This window comes from Thermomyces lanuginosus (genome assembly GCF_041956635.1).
Source record: "Thermomyces lanuginosus strain ATCC 200065 unplaced genomic scaffold VTN49scaffold_27, whole genome shotgun sequence".
NCBI classification, from domain to species: Eukaryota; Fungi; Ascomycota; class Eurotiomycetes; order Eurotiales; family Trichocomaceae; genus Thermomyces; species Thermomyces lanuginosus.
This window is the reverse complement of record NW_027192361.1, coordinates 1,435,560-1,452,786: the sequence shown is the minus strand read 5'-3', so window position 1 is coordinate 1,452,786 and position 17,227 is coordinate 1,435,560. Positions and strand designations below refer to the sequence as shown.

General features: G+C 51.2%; 7 protein-coding genes across 7 annotated transcripts; 1 reads left to right on the top strand and 6 right to left on the bottom strand.

Annotated features, from left to right (window-relative positions):
- Positions 1 to 74: 74 nt before the first annotated feature.
- On the bottom strand, positions 75 to 1,270 carry VTN49DRAFT_2779 (uncharacterized protein; the record flags this gene model as incomplete). The annotated part of the gene is made up of 2 exons (XM_069410541.1): positions 75 to 835; positions 916 to 1,270. 2 exons carry the CDS (start codon positions 1,268 to 1,270, stop codon positions 75 to 77), a joined length of 1,116 nt encoding a protein of 371 aa, XP_069269337.1.
- A 404-nt stretch (positions 1,271 to 1,674) lies between these two features.
- VTN49DRAFT_2778 (uncharacterized protein) lies at positions 1,675 to 3,069 on the bottom strand (the record flags this gene model as incomplete). The annotated part of the gene is made up of 1 exon (XM_069410540.1): positions 1,675 to 3,069. The coding sequence occupies one exon, from the start codon at positions 3,067 to 3,069 to the stop codon at positions 1,675 to 1,677; it is 1,395 nt and encodes a 464-aa protein (XP_069269336.1).
- Positions 3,070 to 3,829: 760 nt separating this feature from the next.
- VTN49DRAFT_2777 (uncharacterized protein) lies at positions 3,830 to 5,626 on the top strand (the record flags this gene model as incomplete). Its single annotated transcript, XM_069410539.1, has 2 exons — positions 3,830 to 4,102; positions 4,151 to 5,626. The coding sequence occupies 2 exons, from the start codon at positions 3,830 to 3,832 to the stop codon at positions 5,624 to 5,626; spliced, it is 1,749 nt and encodes a 582-aa protein (XP_069269335.1).
- Positions 5,627 to 5,807: 181 nt separating this feature from the next.
- Positions 5,808 to 7,008, bottom strand: VTN49DRAFT_2776 (uncharacterized protein; the record flags this gene model as incomplete). Its single annotated transcript, XM_069410538.1, has 4 exons — positions 5,808 to 5,874; positions 5,931 to 6,515; positions 6,631 to 6,911; positions 6,973 to 7,008. 4 exons carry the CDS (start codon positions 7,006 to 7,008, stop codon positions 5,808 to 5,810), a joined length of 969 nt encoding a protein of 322 aa, XP_069269334.1.
- A 277-nt stretch (positions 7,009 to 7,285) lies between these two features.
- On the bottom strand, positions 7,286 to 8,002 carry VTN49DRAFT_2775 (40S ribosomal protein uS8; the record flags this gene model as incomplete). The annotated part of the gene is made up of 3 exons (XM_069410537.1): positions 7,286 to 7,475; positions 7,536 to 7,605; positions 7,870 to 8,002. 3 exons carry the CDS (start codon positions 8,000 to 8,002, stop codon positions 7,286 to 7,288), a joined length of 393 nt encoding a protein of 130 aa, XP_069269333.1.
- Positions 8,003 to 9,324: 1,322 nt separating this feature from the next.
- Positions 9,325 to 12,376, bottom strand: VTN49DRAFT_2774 (uncharacterized protein; the record flags this gene model as incomplete). The annotated part of the gene is made up of 8 exons (XM_069410536.1): positions 9,325 to 9,620; positions 9,679 to 9,925; positions 9,980 to 10,309; positions 10,359 to 10,575; positions 10,627 to 11,246; positions 11,307 to 12,113; positions 12,213 to 12,271; positions 12,337 to 12,376. The coding sequence occupies 8 exons, from the start codon at positions 12,374 to 12,376 to the stop codon at positions 9,325 to 9,327; spliced, it is 2,616 nt and encodes an 871-aa protein (XP_069269332.1).
- Positions 12,377 to 13,223: 847 nt separating this feature from the next.
- Positions 13,224 to 15,862, bottom strand: VTN49DRAFT_2773 (uncharacterized protein; the record flags this gene model as incomplete). Its single annotated transcript, XM_069410535.1, has 6 exons — positions 13,224 to 13,537; positions 13,591 to 13,740; positions 13,794 to 14,601; positions 14,652 to 15,204; positions 15,257 to 15,593; positions 15,646 to 15,862. 6 exons carry the CDS (start codon positions 15,860 to 15,862, stop codon positions 13,224 to 13,226), a joined length of 2,379 nt encoding a protein of 792 aa, XP_069269331.1.
- Positions 15,863 to 17,227: the final 1,365 nt, after the last annotated feature.

The following is a 17,227-nucleotide window of genomic DNA, read 5'->3' as shown; positions in this document are numbered from 1 at the left end:
GGGTATCTCTGCTCTCTATCCCGAACGCCAGCGACTCCCACCTGTAACCTAAGAGAAATCCTGTAAAACAATGACTATCGTATAACAGGTTCTCCCATCCATTCTGGTTCTTTCAGCGCGTGTAATCGGTTCCCTTCTCCATCCTCATCCTCTTTCTCACGATTACCGCCTTGTAGAGACTTGCGCATGCTCTGTCGTCGGCTCCGAGTTGCTGTGTGCACACGGCGTTGACGGTCATCGTCGTGAGCAAAGACCTGGAACCCACGTACATGGGTATCCTTGCCGTTTTGGTGATTCTCACATATGCGCATCTGAAGGACCATTGCTTTGAGTGTATTTCCCTCGTAGGGGTTATCCGGGTCGTCACTATCGTTGTCGGTCATATCCTCCTCGCTCTCGTTGATTCCAAGATCAGACGACGAGTCAAGGACGTATGACCGCCGACGCCCACCTTTTCGTTTCTTCCGCCGACTACTACTACGTCCCCCGACCCCGTCCAATGGGATGTCCACCCATCCACACGGCGCTTCACCTTCCCATGTTTGGAACTCGACTAGGTCGTTTCCACCCATGCCGGCAAGGAACACCATCTTGGTCGGGGTGTAGCTTTCATCAAGCTCAAAGTCGAGATACACCCGCAACTTGACTATTGCGACGCGTTTGAAGAAATGCAGCGTCAACGTGTGCGGTTGGGGACCGTCTGACTGCCAGTATTGCGTGGGCGAAGGGTGTCTCAGCGCCGCAACGCCGCAGCCAGGTTTATAGGTAGACACCGTCCAGGACGCAAGAGAGGAAATTTCACGGAGATCAGGAGGGAGCGGCGAGGGAGACCGATCTAGCTCGAAATCATGAGATGTTAGAAAATCTACCACTTTCGCAAGAGTTCTTTTCCCCTATTTTCTCTGTAGTACCGACTTCGATCAACCATTTCCGCGTCTTCTTCCTCATCGTCTTGCTCCTGCTCCTCTTCACCTTCTTCATCGCCTTCAACGGGCTCATCTTCTAGCTCCAATTCATCGAGATCCTCGCCACCTTCCTCAGCGGGAACCATGGCGTCTGCAGGAAGGTCCATTTGCTGTTGCCATGCTGGCCCTGCGCCGCCCGCGAAGGTATCACTGCCTGTACCAGGGCGGGCCACATCACGACGAGTCTGAGGTCCCGTTGGCGTCTCGAATATCGGAGCTGTCGCGCGTGGAGACAGGTCGTGTGGTGTGGTTGTTGTCGGTGTTGAGGGGTCCGCGGGAGGTCTGCGCAGCATGTGTCGGCGCATTGTTACGCATGGTCTTTTGGAATGCTGCGAAACGAAAAGAACAAGGAAAAGACTCAATTATGAAGCATTGTTGATCGTATTGAACTGATGTTCAACAACACTTCGCGTAAATTCACTACGACATTAATACGAGCCTGATTTCTCAGGCAACGATGATCTCAGATCTTCGGGTTTCTTGGCGCGTCAAGGCTGCTTCTGCCTCAGGCTCAACATTTCGAAGCAGTCGGTTCATAACTTCCAACTCTCGCACGAACGCGACTTTCAGAGTTCATTCAACTCTTTACCTAAAAATGACAAGTCGACAAGTAGCTAACTGACCTTCTATTAGTTATTATTAGATTTTAGTCATACAGTATGTCCAGCATATCACAAAGTCTATGAGTGATGAGAACGCAAGCAATCTTTTATTCCAATTCCACACGGCCCAGTTTCTGACCAACCTTCACTTTCTGTCCAGTCTCAATGGCCCAGCGCCAGCCGCCTTTCCGTTCACCGCCGCCCCATCCCTGATCAAAGCTTCGTCGGGTTCCCATGGGAGCTTCGAAGACGAGAACAATGGTGCTGCCAAGTTGGAAGCCGCCCATTTCTTCGCCTCGTTGCAGCGCGTGGCCTCGTAGCGTCTTGCTGGCGTTGTAGTAGGTGGCTTCAATGAATCCAGAGTATGGTTCTCCACGTTTGGCGGCCTCCGCTGCGGCGCGGTCTGCCGCTGTGTCGGTAGTCAAACTGTTCGTTCGGAGTTCTGCGTCGAAGTTGAGCTTGATGGATCCGACATTGGTCGCACCAACGGGGATGTAGCTAAAGAATCCCCACCGCCAGCGGCCGAGGAGTACAACGCGTTCGTTGAGGACGAAGAGATTAGGTAATGTGCGCTGCAGGTACGGGGAGACAGAGTACAACTCGCCAGCGAAGTGCCGCCGGCTTTCAACAACCCAGGATACTGGGGAGTGGAAGCGGTGATAATCGCCCGGTGCTAGGTAGATCACGACGTAATACAAGGCATGGTGTGTTGTCTTTGGCGCGTACCACGGCCGCCCTTCGCCCAACGCGAGATCGGCTTTCACTTTTGCCTCCGAGTTCTCTGTGGAATGTGTCGAGGCATCCATAGCTGCTTGCTTTTTAGGGCTCTTCTTGGACCCGGACAATAGATGAGGCAATGTGTAGGAGATGCCATTGACCCTGGCAAACTCCTCATCCATGGCCATATTGCCGCTGTCGGTCCCATCTGCACTCGTATCCAATCCATGACTCTCAAACGATTCCCGTGATGGGCTTGCTTCTCCCAATAGGGCTTCCAAGCTATATGTCATCCCCTTCACCTGCTCCACCTCGCCCCGCTCGATCATGCCAAATTGAAGGACACGTCCGTCGGACGGCGACACGACAGCACAAGGGTCAGGGTCAATTGGCCGAACGCCGGGCTTCAAGGTGCGGTAGAAGAAGGATGCGAGATTAGGGTATTTTCGTAGATCGGATTCGCCGACTTCGTCGAGGTTCACTCCAAATATCCACGAGTAGAGTTTGAATCCAGGAACGCGCAGCCATACTGGAAGATCTAATTCATTGAATCGGCCCCAAAGCCTCGACATCGCCTTCAATGGCAGCGTCGACATCACTTGCACCTGCCATGGTCCCGACGGACGCACCCTCCGGCGACGTGGAATCTCATCATTATTGTCTTCGAGCTCGGCCTTCAATTTCTCTCTGCGACGTACGCGGTAAAACTGTAGTACACCAAGGGAGGCGATACCCAATCCCACAGGAATTGGGTGCCAGGTAACCTTGGTGTTTCTCCATGCCATCCTCAGCCGCGAACTGAATGGCTCTTCATGGTCATTCTGCTTGTGATCTCTGTGTATCCGCGACCAGGAAAAATGCCGAGTATTTTTGGGGATCCTAGCGCAATAGTACTGTCTCGGAGAATAGCAAATTTGCACATTCCCAGCAAAGCTGGGAATTCTTTTGCGAAAGACTGCACCTTGGGTCCTTACACATGATGCCATTTTTTGCATCGACGGGGATCATCACAGAATTCGATTTCGAGATCAAAACATCCGTAGATCCTCAGCTTACCGCGATGACGTTGTCTTCATCAACTGTATTACAGATTTGCAGCTGAGGTTGCCTGCCTATTTTAAGCTTAGTGCCGATTACCATATCGACGCGACGCCGCTCTCACCGCCCGGCAGAATCAACGACATCGATATGGCCAACTGGCTGGACTTCATGTTGCGGGACGGGGAGAGTATTTTTACTGAGTAATAAACCATCTGATTGTCGTTACTTGGAATTAGGTTACTGTTTAGTGGTGGCAGTTGATTTTACCAAAGGGAAGATATGATTCGAGGCCTCTATATGCTCATGGTAAATTGAAAACCGACGCACGTGGGAGCGACAGCTTGCCGCTAGGTCGAGAAGCTCATGTAAGTTCCTTGATTCTGACTTGAATTTACTGAGAGCATTTGTTTCTGACATCGAGTGCAATCGATCACAGTTTCTGCTTCTACGGATCATTGGATTATGCTGTTTTGTGAGGGCCGTGTCTACCCATAGGCTGGCAACATGAGCTCAAGCGCCACTGGAGCTGGAAATGACGGACAAGTACCTGGGACTCAGAGCTCAACAGTGTCCCTCCGTATCCTCTCGCCGGATTTCGATGTAAATTATCAGCTGATACTGAGTCTCCCGGCAACTTTTACCATCGGAAATGTCAAGGATCATCTTACAACACTCATTCATTCCCGTCCATCAAGAGACCAGATGCGACTGATTTATCGTGGACGCCCTCTCAACGATGACAATGCTAGATTGGAGAGTTTACTTGAGCCATCTAATGTACGTAGGCTCGGAAATGTCTGGGGTTCGATCCACTGACTTGGGTAGGGCTCGCCACATACCATACATCTTGTCCTTCCACCGTCGCAGTCCCCTGGCATGGCCGGCCCCAGGACTGTATCTGACACCCCTGATCTTGGTCGTTATACTGTGGATTATAACGCCCTCCGTGCACGCGTTGCTCAACAGCAAAACTTAAGCGGTTTTGGTCCGTCGACGGCTGGATATGCTTCGAGAAGAGAATCCGAGATGACTGCTGTGAATGAAAGTCTATCCTCAGGAATATCAACTGCGACTAGCTTTCCTCCTGGCAATCCTACGCCTCAGGTACCACGTTCCCCTTCCGGCGCGACTCCGATCTCAGCCGACACCGCAGCGTCAGAGAGTTCGACCAGGTCCACCAATGCTGCTACAAGCCCATTCCCTCCGGGTGGGTTGGACACCGATATTGAAAACTCACCGGCATACCGGTTTGCGAAGGAGATCCTCCGTTTCGATGTCATGCTGTCCCAGGGCCGTATTCCGCCGCTTGACGACATCGTTGCCGTGCGGAATCAGTTGTACGAATTTCTTGATGCGCAGTATGGGAAACCGGCATCGAGAAGAGCGGAGGCGGAATTTTTCCTATCGCGATTAAATCAAATATATTCTCGCGCGTCTCGTCTTCGTCAGTTGGTACCACCGTCGACCCAGGGTTCAATTGATGTCCCTGACACAACGCGGACTGAGCATAACTACTATCTCCTGACCTCACCGACTGGAGAGCAAGCTTTGATAGCTCCACCCAGCCCAACATTATACCGACGTATTCCTTTAGTGCCACCGACGACGATTCCTGAGACAGTCAGAGCTCAGGCGGCAGCGAGAATCCCCCCACAGGCGATGGAGAATTTTATCCGCCAGGCCGTCCTCAACCGAGCAGCGCGGAACAACGGTGCAGGCACCGTTGTTCGCTTCGCGAGACGGCTCTGGCTGTTTATTCGATTGTACTTTTTCTGCTACATGTTCAGCGATCCAGGGACGTGGTCGAGGGTGTTCCTTATCTGTCTGTCAGTGGTCATTGCTTTTTTCTCGGAGACGGACCTGCCCCGCCGTATTCAACAAGCTGTCATGGGGCCGGTTCATCGACAACTTGACGGCCTCATCAACGGCGGTCAGGTCGGTGGGCGGCGAGAAGGCGAAGGCCGTGATGAGAGAGAAACCGCGGCTGCGGCTGGTCCTCGCGGCGGTTCATTGGGAGGGGACAATGAGAGCACACTGCGTCGCGTGGAACGAGTGCTTGCCCTATTCTTTGCCAGCCTTGTGCCGGGAATTGGCGAGAGACATGTTCGAGCACACAACGCAGCCGTTGCGGCGGCTGAAGCTGCCCGGAACACTGAACGAGCACAGCGAGAAGCTGAAGCTAGAAATGACGGTACTCAAGGGGATACTAATGCCCCAACTCAAAACGATAACCAAAATGTCAACGCCACCAACAGCCAGGAGGCACGTCCGAATGCTGAAGTTGGAGGACAAGCGGGATAGACAGTTTTTGTCAGTGCCTAGACGTCTCTGTAAATATTTGACGTTCCAATTCGTCATTTCTTGCCCTTACGTTCCTTGTATGGAACCACGAAGGAATAGTAAGGGATTCATGAAGATTACCAGCATGATTGTCTTCCATTCCATGTCTATCTCTACCGAAAGTTCCATTTGAAAGTAGCAGTCACAACTTTGAATCCTGTTCCAAGTCCATGGGTCCCGTATCAAACGACTCCTCACCGTTGAAATGCCTACAGATGATTAGTTTACCTGCGTATTTTTTCAGAGAGGGGTGGAAAGAACTTACCATCCTCTTTCCGCGCCAGCACTCAAGAAGCTGCAATCGCCGTTCTTCACACAATCCCAACCACCACCTATTCCTTTCCCATCCATCCAGTCCGGCACCGCAACAAAATGATCCGAATTGACCTTCGTGCCGGGTGCGAGAAGGTCCAACCGTTTATTATCACTTCTTCCAGAAAACGACGGCTGCTGGTCTCGCGGTCTCCGTCTAACAAACGTACTCAACCCAGCTGTGAAGACGTGGAAATCCTCCATGTTGGGATCACTCGGCATCGCCCCCGTTAGGACGCGGCCCATAGCAATCAAAGGCGCAGCATGCGAGCAGATAAGAATCGCCTTACTGGACTTGTCGCCTGTCTCTGCCTCATACGCCGCAATTTCCGCGTCGACGTCGGCGATGATCGCAGCCAAGGTAGCTGCGACCCGGTGATGGAGTTGGATAATCGACTCGCCATTGACGGACGGCGTGACGCGCGCGACATACACCCGGCTCGGGTCCGCCGGGATGAGCGAAGGGAAGAATTGGCGAAGTGTTGCGGGGGATGCCGGCGGGGGGTGTGAAAAGTAGCTGGATGAGCCGAACCATTCTCTGTTATCGACTCGAGAATTCCGTCACCATGGTGTCTGATAGGGTATAATCTTCACCCATCGCAAAGAGTAGGGCTGTAACTACTCGTGCAAAATGGTAGCAAGGAAGCGCCTACCCTAAACCATTCTCAATCCTAACTTGCTCGCCAACATCGATGCCCTTTTCCCGCAATGCCTCGAAACTCGGCTGGATGGTTTGCAGACACCGGTAGAACGGGCTCGAGTATACGCGCCATGGTTTCGGTGTGACAGCGTCGCTAATCAGATGGGCGGCGAGTTCGCGCGATTGCCGCACGCCGTGAGATGTCAGTGTGGGATCGGCGGCGTTGCCGGTGGGAGTCGGGAAGACACTGGAATATGTCCCTGTTTTGTGGTCAAGGGTCCAGTGCATGCGATGCTGGCGAAGTGGTGAGGGTTGAGGTTAGTCGGGTCGGTTGACGTTAAGGTGAGAAACGTACCCCGTGCCGGGTCAAGTATATTGTGTCCAACGGCATGGCGCCTTTTCGAGGGAAAGAAAAGGTTGACGGACGATACTACTTGACTGTGTATGAGCAATGCATTTCAAGACCTACGGACAAGATAGTATGTACTACGCCCGTACAAAGTACCTCGGCTCGATGTCCGACCAAAGATTCCACGGTCTAAAGAAATAACTTTTTGCGATACCATTTAACACAGTACGAGATAAGAATCATCAACTTTTCATAACCATTTTAGGCCATGATCATTCCTCTATCACCAGTATTTTCCACGCGCAGCCCTGAGTGGCATTTAGTAAAAGAAACCCAGGATCTTGCCAGCCACGTGCTTCCGACGAGCCTCCTCATGGTCCATGATACCAGCCGAGGTGGTCAGAACGATAAAACCGAACTGACGAGCAGGCAGGAGCTTCACGACCCACTTCTCGAGGTCGCGGAGCTGGACGTTGTAGCGAGGGTTGATGACGCCGCACTTGTTGAGGCTGCAAAGAAAGACCATCAGCACCCACATCTTCAAGCATTGACCAAAGTAAAATACGTACCGGCCGTTCAGCTGGACAACAATCTTGCCGGAGCGGTGGTCATCAATCTCCTCAAACTCGCCGATGTAGCCTGAAAACATGATAATGTTAGCAATGTGACGAGGACTTAAACATTGCCTGGAACGGGACGCGGTCCGGGAAACGTGTAAGAATCCTCGTAAGAGATTGCTTTTGCAACCTCCGGTCTCAATCTCTCGGGCACTTAAAAGGCAAGCGTCGTGGTGCGAGCTTCGATCCGCTGCCTAGTTATATACCCGATTGAAATCCCACACGTTTCTTCGTTCCCGGACCGCGCCCATGATATGGAGACGAGCAAAAGAATGTCGAAACGCACCATGCTTCTGCATGACCCGGAGGAACCGGATGATGACCTTGGAAGACGGCCGGATCAGGACCTGGCGCTTGCCAGCCCGCTCGGCGTTGTTGATCGAGACGAGAGCGTCGTTAAGAACCGAAGTGCGAGTCATCTTGACGGCAGCGAATCACGGAGATTCTCAAATCGACGATTTTCCGTGGACGTGAGGTATCTGATCAACGAGTCCGCAAAGCATCACGGAAAAAAAATCCTTCCCATACCCCTTCCATTGGGACGGGAAGAATTTTCCCCAGCGCGGTGCACGTTAGCCATTTAGCCCTCGAGCCAGAAAGAGTGCCCTTTCCACCGCCCAGGAGAAAGGGGTCTTCAGCCCGTGTCGTGGATGAGGTGAGGTCGTGTCAACCAATCCATTCGGCGGGTGATGGCCTCCCTCGGGCTCGCGAAAACATTTCGAGCAAGGGAAAGGAATTGCAACATGTACATACCTCTATGGACGCTGCAATGCAACGGGTTGTTGAGATTGAGGAGGACCTCGACGGGTGGTGCTGCACGATTTTTCGAGACGAGTTCTGGGAGGGTAGCTTTTTTCTCCCTTGGTGTGGGCGCTAGGGTTTCCGCACGAGAAACCCTGATGTGGGTTCTGCCGCCAATCAAAATGTGTGAAACCAGAAGCGGTCGACTACGACAAAGAATTCCTAGTCACGTGATTATTTACTTTTTTGGACGGCTGATTGCCGTTCCCGGTAGCCCTGGCCGTTCCTTCACGAGGCTGGGGAATTCAATTGCAGTATGGGTTAAGAGAATGAGAGATACTTCGATGTTCTTCGCTCATGGAAATAGCTTGATTGAAAGGCCCATCCTGCTAGTTTCTACGAGTTCCGTCATTCAGTCGACAAATTCGCATCGCAACATGTCCGTAATAAAGCCGACATTCCATTTCCCGTACCATTCATTCGGTCTAAAACATGCCAGAATTGGTGCAGTACTCTCGTGAGCCTCGCATCACAATGAGGTTACATGATATCTCGGGCATACATGACTTATTATAAAGGGGAACAAGGTCTTGTGGTTGTCTAATTAAGGAGCTATGCGCAGCGGGCGAACGACAGGGATACGGCCGTTGTGTCAAACAGGATTTAGCAACCGAGCAACGGGGGTGATCATGTCCAAAATACAGAAACTCAAGCGTGCGAGGAGGGGATAAGGCGGAGCAATTGGGGAAAAGGAGTCGGTGATGCTTGGGGAGGCGAGGTATGATGGGATCAGGAATTGAGCAATTCGTGAGGACCGCTTGTCTGCAAGGCCAAGCTTACCCCTCCAGGTATCAGAGCAGGGACTCGGGCAGCCTCCGGCTATTCGAAGTAACGCCCTTTCCTCGTTTATGAGGTCTGTAAAACGTGGAGGGACAGCGGATCGGAGGGGCTTGGTAACCCCGGGCCCAAAATTGAGCCAATACCGTCATTCGCCACTGTATCACGACATGGCTGCCGCCGTAGCCAGAGAGATTTGACGCTTGACTTGCTCGCGTGCCCAGCGTGCGGTATTGATGGTTCGTTCAGAAAGCTGACGTTCGGATCGCACTTCACGGATGAATTGAGTGACCCAGTTAGCACGGAAGTACTCGGCAAATTCGCCATTGGGGAAGGCATCGGCCAAGTCGCCAATGACGCCCAAGGCCGACCGGGAGAGTCCCTCGCCTCGGTGGGGATCCTCGTAGATGGAATGCAGAAGCTGGAAAATGGACTCCACATGTGGTCGCAGTTGAACGACTATCAATACGTCAGATATGCACAGAACAAATGGCCCAATGTTGGAGAATGGACTTACCTTGAGGCTTGTCCTTGTACGCGAGAAGGATTCCACTCCAGGCATCCACAATGCCCTCACGAAGGGATTCGACATAGTTGATGGTATCAACGTCGACATCCTCAGCCAAGGATACTTGAGCAGCCTGCTGAAGAACTTGGACAACGACAGTCAAGTAAGGGTCAAATTGTGTCCCAATGGCTTGGGCAATGTCGCCAAATGTAACGAGTACAGAAGGTTTCAATGTGTCTCGCAAGCCACTGCTGGTCTTCATTATCCATGTCAGCATGAAATCGTAGTCTCGCTATGTCGTGTTACATACCAGAATCTTGAGCATGTGGTTCATGAAAGCATCGCAATAGGGCTGGACCTTCTCCGACAGGGCCCGGGTAATGTCGCCCACAAGCCCGACAGCCATGGCACAAAGTCCTGGTGCCTCGTGGTTCTCCAGAGCCTTGTACAGGAATGGGAGGAAAGACTCCATGTACTTGAGGAAGTCTTCGTCTACAGCGTTAGCGACACCACCGATCGCAGCAAGCACCAGGTCGGGAACGCTGGAGCTAGGAGGTAGCGACGAAAGAACTTGAAGCAGAATCTGCATGATACGATCGGCTTCTGGTCGAATTTCGCTGCCCAGACGATTGATGGCAGCCTATTTCGGGTTAGCTAAAACATTCGCATCGGTGGAAAAAAGGACTTACCAAAAGAACGATGGCCAAACTAGACTGCATTTCCTCGAGAACGATCCGATCTTCAACACTCACCACCTGTTGTTGCAAGGGGATAGTGTGCTCGAGGCGCTGTAGGATCACACCAGAGACGCTGGCAATCATGGGCAGGGTATCCTCCGCCGAATTGCTAATCCATTGGTTCAGAACCTCGTAAGCAGCGCCCTGCAACTGGACATCGGTGCCGCTCCTAGAAAACTGTTAGCAGGACGACGAAATGAGCAAAGGCACCAAGGATTACCTTTCAGTAATCGCCAGAAGCCTTTCAACAGCGGCTTGGAAGTGCCTTGACAAAGTATTTGTCTGATGGTGTGGCGCTGAAAAAGCCTGCGCAATGTTCATGAGGGCCCAGCAGCACGAGGAAGCAATCTTGGGAGTATTGTCAAGGTTCTTGAACAGAGCAGCAATCAAGGATGGCAACTGGCTGTCCTTGTCGACGCCCTCGGCACAATACTCGCAAATCCGACCCAAGGTAAACGCAGTCGAATCTTGCACGATGACAGAGCTATCGTTCATCATTCCAATCAAAACCGGTAGCGCCTGCTTCACCAGAGGTACCAAGACGCCTTCTTCAGGACCCAAGACGATACCGCCGAAAGATGCCACAGCAGCATCTCGACGATGCCAATCCTGGTCATTGATGTTGGCTTCGACAAAGGTCAAGACTGGCGGGATAATGTCGCTCTTCACAATCTGGGCATAGAGCTGAAGGGCCTGGTAAGCAGCGCGGGAGACATTGTACTCGTCATCGGACGCTTCATCATCTTGCTTTGTCATGAGTTGCAGAAGAACCGGCACGACCTCACGGCAGGCTATACGAGCAAATTGGAAAGACTGCTTCATCATGGACGGGTCGCCAACCTATTGAAAAAGAATTTGTCAGACAAATCCCCCCAAAATTCAAGAAACATAGCCTTGTACCATTTCATTGTAATCTTCAATTTCCAGTTCCTCCTCGCAAACGGTACACCAGAACTCGATCGCGAGTTTGGCAACATCCTCCTCTTCGTTTTTCATGCCCATAATGGTAAGGCCGAACAGGGCCTTTTCCATGTAAAATCGCATCATGCTATAGTAGGCACTCATAATACGGTTCAGACAGCCGAATGCAGCCGCCTGTATTCGGGTATCTTGGGCTTGCGTTGCTTCGCACACAACTTGCATGATGTAATTTCGCTCACCCTCGTTGTTCATGTTAGCTCCGATAAAATCGGTCGCGTCGGCGAGGGCCTGCAAAGCAGCAAGTCGAACTTCATTATCAGGTTCATCTCGTCGGGCACCCTGGACGACAGCTGTGAGGACAGCATTGGAGTGCGCAGAGAGGACGGCGCGGAGGTCGGCGTCCCGGGATTCACAAATGAAACCCAGAGTTGCCAAAGACGCTCGCTTCAATGAAGCGGAACCACTGCCTACATTCTGGACTAGTGTGGCCATCAGGTCTGGCCACTCGTTACGAGGCAGTTCGATGATTGCGATGGCTGTGATGAACTGAGCCGCAGACTGTCCCGCTCGACCATCTGCCGACCCCAATGTCTTCAACGCAAGCTCCTTGGCCTGCGCTTTTGTCTGCTGAGGCACTTGCTGAACCCATCGTGTTTGGACTTCCCGCAGACGTGTAATATCTCGATATGTGAGGGAGTTCTTCAAGGCAAGACCGGCGGCGATCCGCACATGACTCGGCACCTCCTCATTGGCAAGCGCCTGGGAGAGTGTTGTGATGTAACCGGGCTATCTTCAGTCAGCGCAAAGCGAATTCGCATTTTCAATCGAATGTCGGGATGAGAAAAGGGACCGAGAGGGGAAAAGGGACAAAGAGGGGCGGCTCACAAAATCGATTTCTGCGGCCTGAACGAGTTGTTGCTCAGCATTCTGACGCGTGTTGGCATCTGCAGACCGTCAACGATTTGCGATTAGTTTTCGAGACTGCGCGTTGGCAAAGTTGATCACTCACCAGGCGATAAGGTGCCCTCCAAGACCAGAGTGACGTTCATGTTGGCAATGGGTTAAAAACAGCTAGGGTGGATCTGATAAAAACAGAGGGGAAGAAAATCGCGGGCAAGATAGACGCGTCTACGCAAAGGAGGAAAGAGAAGAAGGAGAGATATCAAGACAAATGGCCAGAGAAAGGAAGGCCGGTTGTTGTTTGGTGGAAGTGGGAAAAAGGCGGCAGTCTGGACTTTGACCTCCAGGAGTGTTTGTGGATCTGCTATGACGAGTGCTTTCGGTGAAAAGAGCGAAATTTGAAAGCTGGGACGGGCTGACTGCTAAGAGAACAAAGTAGAGGACGAAGAAGTTACAGAAATGAGGAATGGCAAGAGAGGCGTGCCCTTTTCCTCTTGATTTTCTTCTTTTCCTCTGCCTTTTCTTCTCGTCTGCACGTCTGCAGCCGTTCGACTCCTCGTCCGAGAAATCGCGGCGGGATCAGAAACACGTGATTATGATGACTAAGAGCCAAGGTGACCACCTGCCCAAATCGGTAGATTTGATTTTTCTTGGGGCCAGAGAGAAGGGAGGGGTAACCAGAGTACAAAGGGCAAAGAGACTATCATAACTTATATTCAGTTTCAAGACTGTCGAACGGATATAGTTTCTCCGCAAGTTTGTTTCCACCTGTGGCGCAAGAAATCTAGCTCCAGCAGAGCCTGTCGGTATGAGTGAGACTGCTCTGGGCGACATGATCATGATGATATCTGCAGGACTGCCACCAGGCTGAACAAAGGCAGCATGTGGCCTCCTCAGGTAACCCGCAGGGTCCTATCTACTGGCCAGTCGCGGCGTCATTGTCGCAGTAAGTGGCTCGACTGCGGCCGTGGGAGGGGATGAATCGATTATAGTAAACTATCCATCCTCTTCCGCACGGCTATCCATGTCTAGAACCTCGTAATGGAGAGCGTCTGCATACAAGACACAGACAGCGCGCCGTGTCTTGCGCCCGTTCACGCTAATGAAACTGGGTCGTGACTTGGGACCGTGAGACGGGAAGGCATGAAGCACGAGCTGCGCATGGGTAGTCAAGTCGAGCGTCACAGCTTCCGGAAGATCCGGAAGAGAATTCGCAGTCACGTTCCAAGTTTGGTAGGGCGGGTGGAAAGAATCTGCACGGTCACTGTCCTGGGGAGCAAATGGAAATTGGAGCAGGGATGAATTCCCTTCTGAAACGACCGTTAGTCACGGCCATCGAGGACAAGGGAGAAAGGTAACGAACCCGGATCGGTATATAGAATCATAATAGTCCCATCCTGCACAAATTGAATCTGTTTGATTTCACCCTGCTGCAAGCTGAGCGTAGCAACTGAAGTCTCCTTAGTCGAACTAACACCGTTGACCGACTCCAAAGATAAACGGTAGATACATACTAAATATCAGAAGTCAGTATCAACATGGTAGATAGAGCAAAGGGCAGCGTACGCGTATAGGGGGAATTTTTTAGTCTCGTGGCTACATAAACTGAAGACCTGTCAGGACTGTCACTGTCGCCGGTCATTGTCATTGCGAGAACCCTCCTGTCACTCTCAGGATGAAGAATCAATGAGCAGCGATGAAGAATGCTTCTCCTCTGGGCCAAAGCAATCTGTGCAAACACCCGGTCGCACTGCCGTTCCAACCGTCCGATCAAATCATTGAGTTTGGGAAGTTCGACAGACTGAGAAGCATCCGGATTAGCCTCATGCTGCTCATGGAGAGCAAGTATGCGACGATAGGTCTCGTAGAATGATCCATCTTGCTCTCCAGGAGCCCATTTTGAGGAATGCTGCGGCGCTGAAGCCACTCCCGGCATTGCCGGGGGAGGACCAAGGAAGTCTCGCAATGCACTCTGAGTCAATGGACCACGAATATAACCAAGAGTCGTGCCGTGGTCAATAAGGTCGCTTTTCTCGATGAGGTCTTCTAAAGTCTGCGACATTGGCTCAGCCGATTGCACAGCGATCTCATGCTGTAACCATTTGGAAAACGCCATGAACTCTTGAAGCTCACGACCGCTGTGTACCAAGATCTTGTGAACCAAAAGATGGAGACAGTCGACAGTCTCAACTACCTCTTGAAGATTGCGTGTCTCAAGACCAAAGATGAACCCCAGTTTCTGAAATTTTGAGATTCCAATAAGTCGACTCAGGAGTACCTCGGATCGCTCTAGTGCGGGCAGCAGACATTCATGACAGAGCCGGCGGATGTTCTCGTAACCTCCGGATACCGTCTTTTCCCACCGTTTTTGTCCCTACAGTGCCTTGAGCTGTTTATCCTCAATTGGATTTAAAGAGTACTTACTCTGTCGCCCACAATATCAGTCAGAAATTCCTTCAAAGGCGCATAGCAATTCCCCGTCACCACAAGGTGATACATCGCCGTCACAAAGTCACAGTGGCACTGTTGCTGAAGCTCTTCTGTGACACTTCTCATGTACCGAGCTGGTAACTCGATGATATTCTTCCACTCCAACAGTATTTGCCGCTGCACCTGGCTGATGTATCGAAGCAGATTTTGGAACTGGGTAACCTTTGACGCAAGCAACGAAAGGTATCTCCCAGACTTGGTAATGAACCTTAGGTCCAAAGTGAAGAGTTTCAGCTTCGCCTCAGATCCATCTGTATGCGACTCGGCAGCTAGTAATGCATGGGTTGAGCTCATTGGCTGCGAGGCATGCAAAAGAGTCTCTGTAGAGGGGGAGACGGATATGGTTCCAATCTCAAAGCAGTCAAAAATCCTAATGTGGATCGTGCCATCTTCAAAGCCGACGAGCAACACGTCTACGGAGTCGCTCGAGTTTCGATTGGAGTGGAATATTGCGTCGATAGAGGCACGACTACTGAAAACGTCATCTCTAGTACTAAGTCAGCAATATCCTTCGCAGGTACGGGTACTGGGGAGCTCACTCGCCCCCGGTTGCGGGGAGAGTGCTCAGCTTCGGCAGGGAGCTTTCGATATCAAGTAGAGCCAGCTCGCGAGGAAGGTCGGCCTTGAGCAGGACCACGGCCTTTTGGGGATGGGTATCCGGAGCGAGCAGATCCTCTGCCGACAACGCACCATCACTCTCTTGGAGGTGGCGGTAGGCAGATTTGCTGTCGGTGAAATTCACTCCCCATCCGAGGGAAGTAATCCTTGCAGGACCGGCATCAGGAGACCGGCAAGAATAGTTATGAACCGTTCTCCCATTGTATGAACTAATCAATCGAAGTTTATTCTCGCCGTCACCGACAGCAAGAAGATGGCCTACGGAATGCATTAGATCGAGCAAAAAATCAAGGGCGTGAATGCCGTTTACCGTCCTCCTTCCAAGTGATGGACCGCAGTTCACCATGTTCATCAAGATACGGGTCCCCAGCGAAGTCGGCATCCAGGACTCGTTGGCCATTGAAACGAAAGACATGTAAATGTTCATCCTCGGTGGCCGTCGCGATGAGGTCCATGGTAGGACAGTAGGCCAATTCTTTGCATTTTGCGGGCAGCGCCTTTTCGGCGACCGTAGATAATTGGACCATTGCCAATCCCTTTTGTCTCCTTGTTCTTATCTCAAGGGACGTACATAACGAACGGGGCTTTTTATCCTTGAAAACAGTCCTTTACTGTGGAGGATCGCTGGAGTCTCAATACAGTATTTGCAGCGTCACCCTTAGTTGGATAACTGCAGTACCCGTCGAACTCGCGCTATACCAAATTAGGTATGTTTCAAGTTGATAAACGTAGCACCTTCACGCTGTGCTAACGACTCAGACGCGTCGCCCGAATTCAGGACTTGCCATCCTTTGTGTCCTTAGAGGTGTAAGTTCTTAACTTGGGAAAGCGCATTGACTCTCTGGGGCATTACACATGAATCAGTCTGGCTAGAATTCGAGGTCAATTTGCAGTACATAACGTACGATTGTCGGCGGTGATGATCACGACTGTTCAGATTTCTCTGATTTTGCTGTCGATCGTGTTGCAATGAACCTAAATCTGGAAACATGGTGCTATATCGTGCACAGTACTCAGTCGCCTGATTAAGATATTGTCACAATAATAAGCAGTTCTCCGTAGCTGTTAATCTACAGCGTCGACTCTTCGCTTTAGGCCGTACTTATATCCCAACCGTGAATATAATGGCATTGAAGAACACTTTTATGATTTAACGATCGCAGCGGTGTCAGTGGACTCGAACAATCAAAGCGTTTGTTCCATCTCTGATTCATCGACAGCTCGCGCCGCCAAGATTCATCCATCCATTCATTAGGGTTATGGCTTCCGCTCGGCAACATCGCAGTCAATCCTGGACTTTAACACCCCATACCCAAGATATTGAACCTACTTCATTTTGTGCACTCAACTTAAGTTTCGTTGGTAAGTTGCCAAACTTGAGATGTTTCTTTCGCGACAATTGACGCGGTCTCTAGCTTAATCGCTCTAAGATTTTTTATGCAGGAAGCGGCATCCAGATTCGAACGGAAGACTCGGGTTTCAGCTGCTTTTACTTACTTCGTCCTTATTCTAATAGCAACATTCGTACGGAAGGCCTTTTTACTTCAAGTGCGCGCGACTCATGTTGACTGGTTTCTGACGCGGAGTGTCGGAATACTTTCACCTCCCAAGTCTTAACGGATTTGCTGCGAGATGCTGAAAGACAATGCACACAATGAAGCTGCTCAATCAATTGTTTGAAGCATGAATTGTTATGATCTTTGGCGAGAAGTAAATCCGGTAATAGTCCATGACACATATTGATTCTTAACTCTCAATCAGGCGTTTTCATCTGATTCCTAGCAGCTGCTTCAATGCCACAGGATGAACCTGAACGAACTCAAATGAGGCCGCAGCATCAATTTGATATTGTTGGCTCTTTGCCTTTGGAGCTCGTGATGAATGTCGCACGT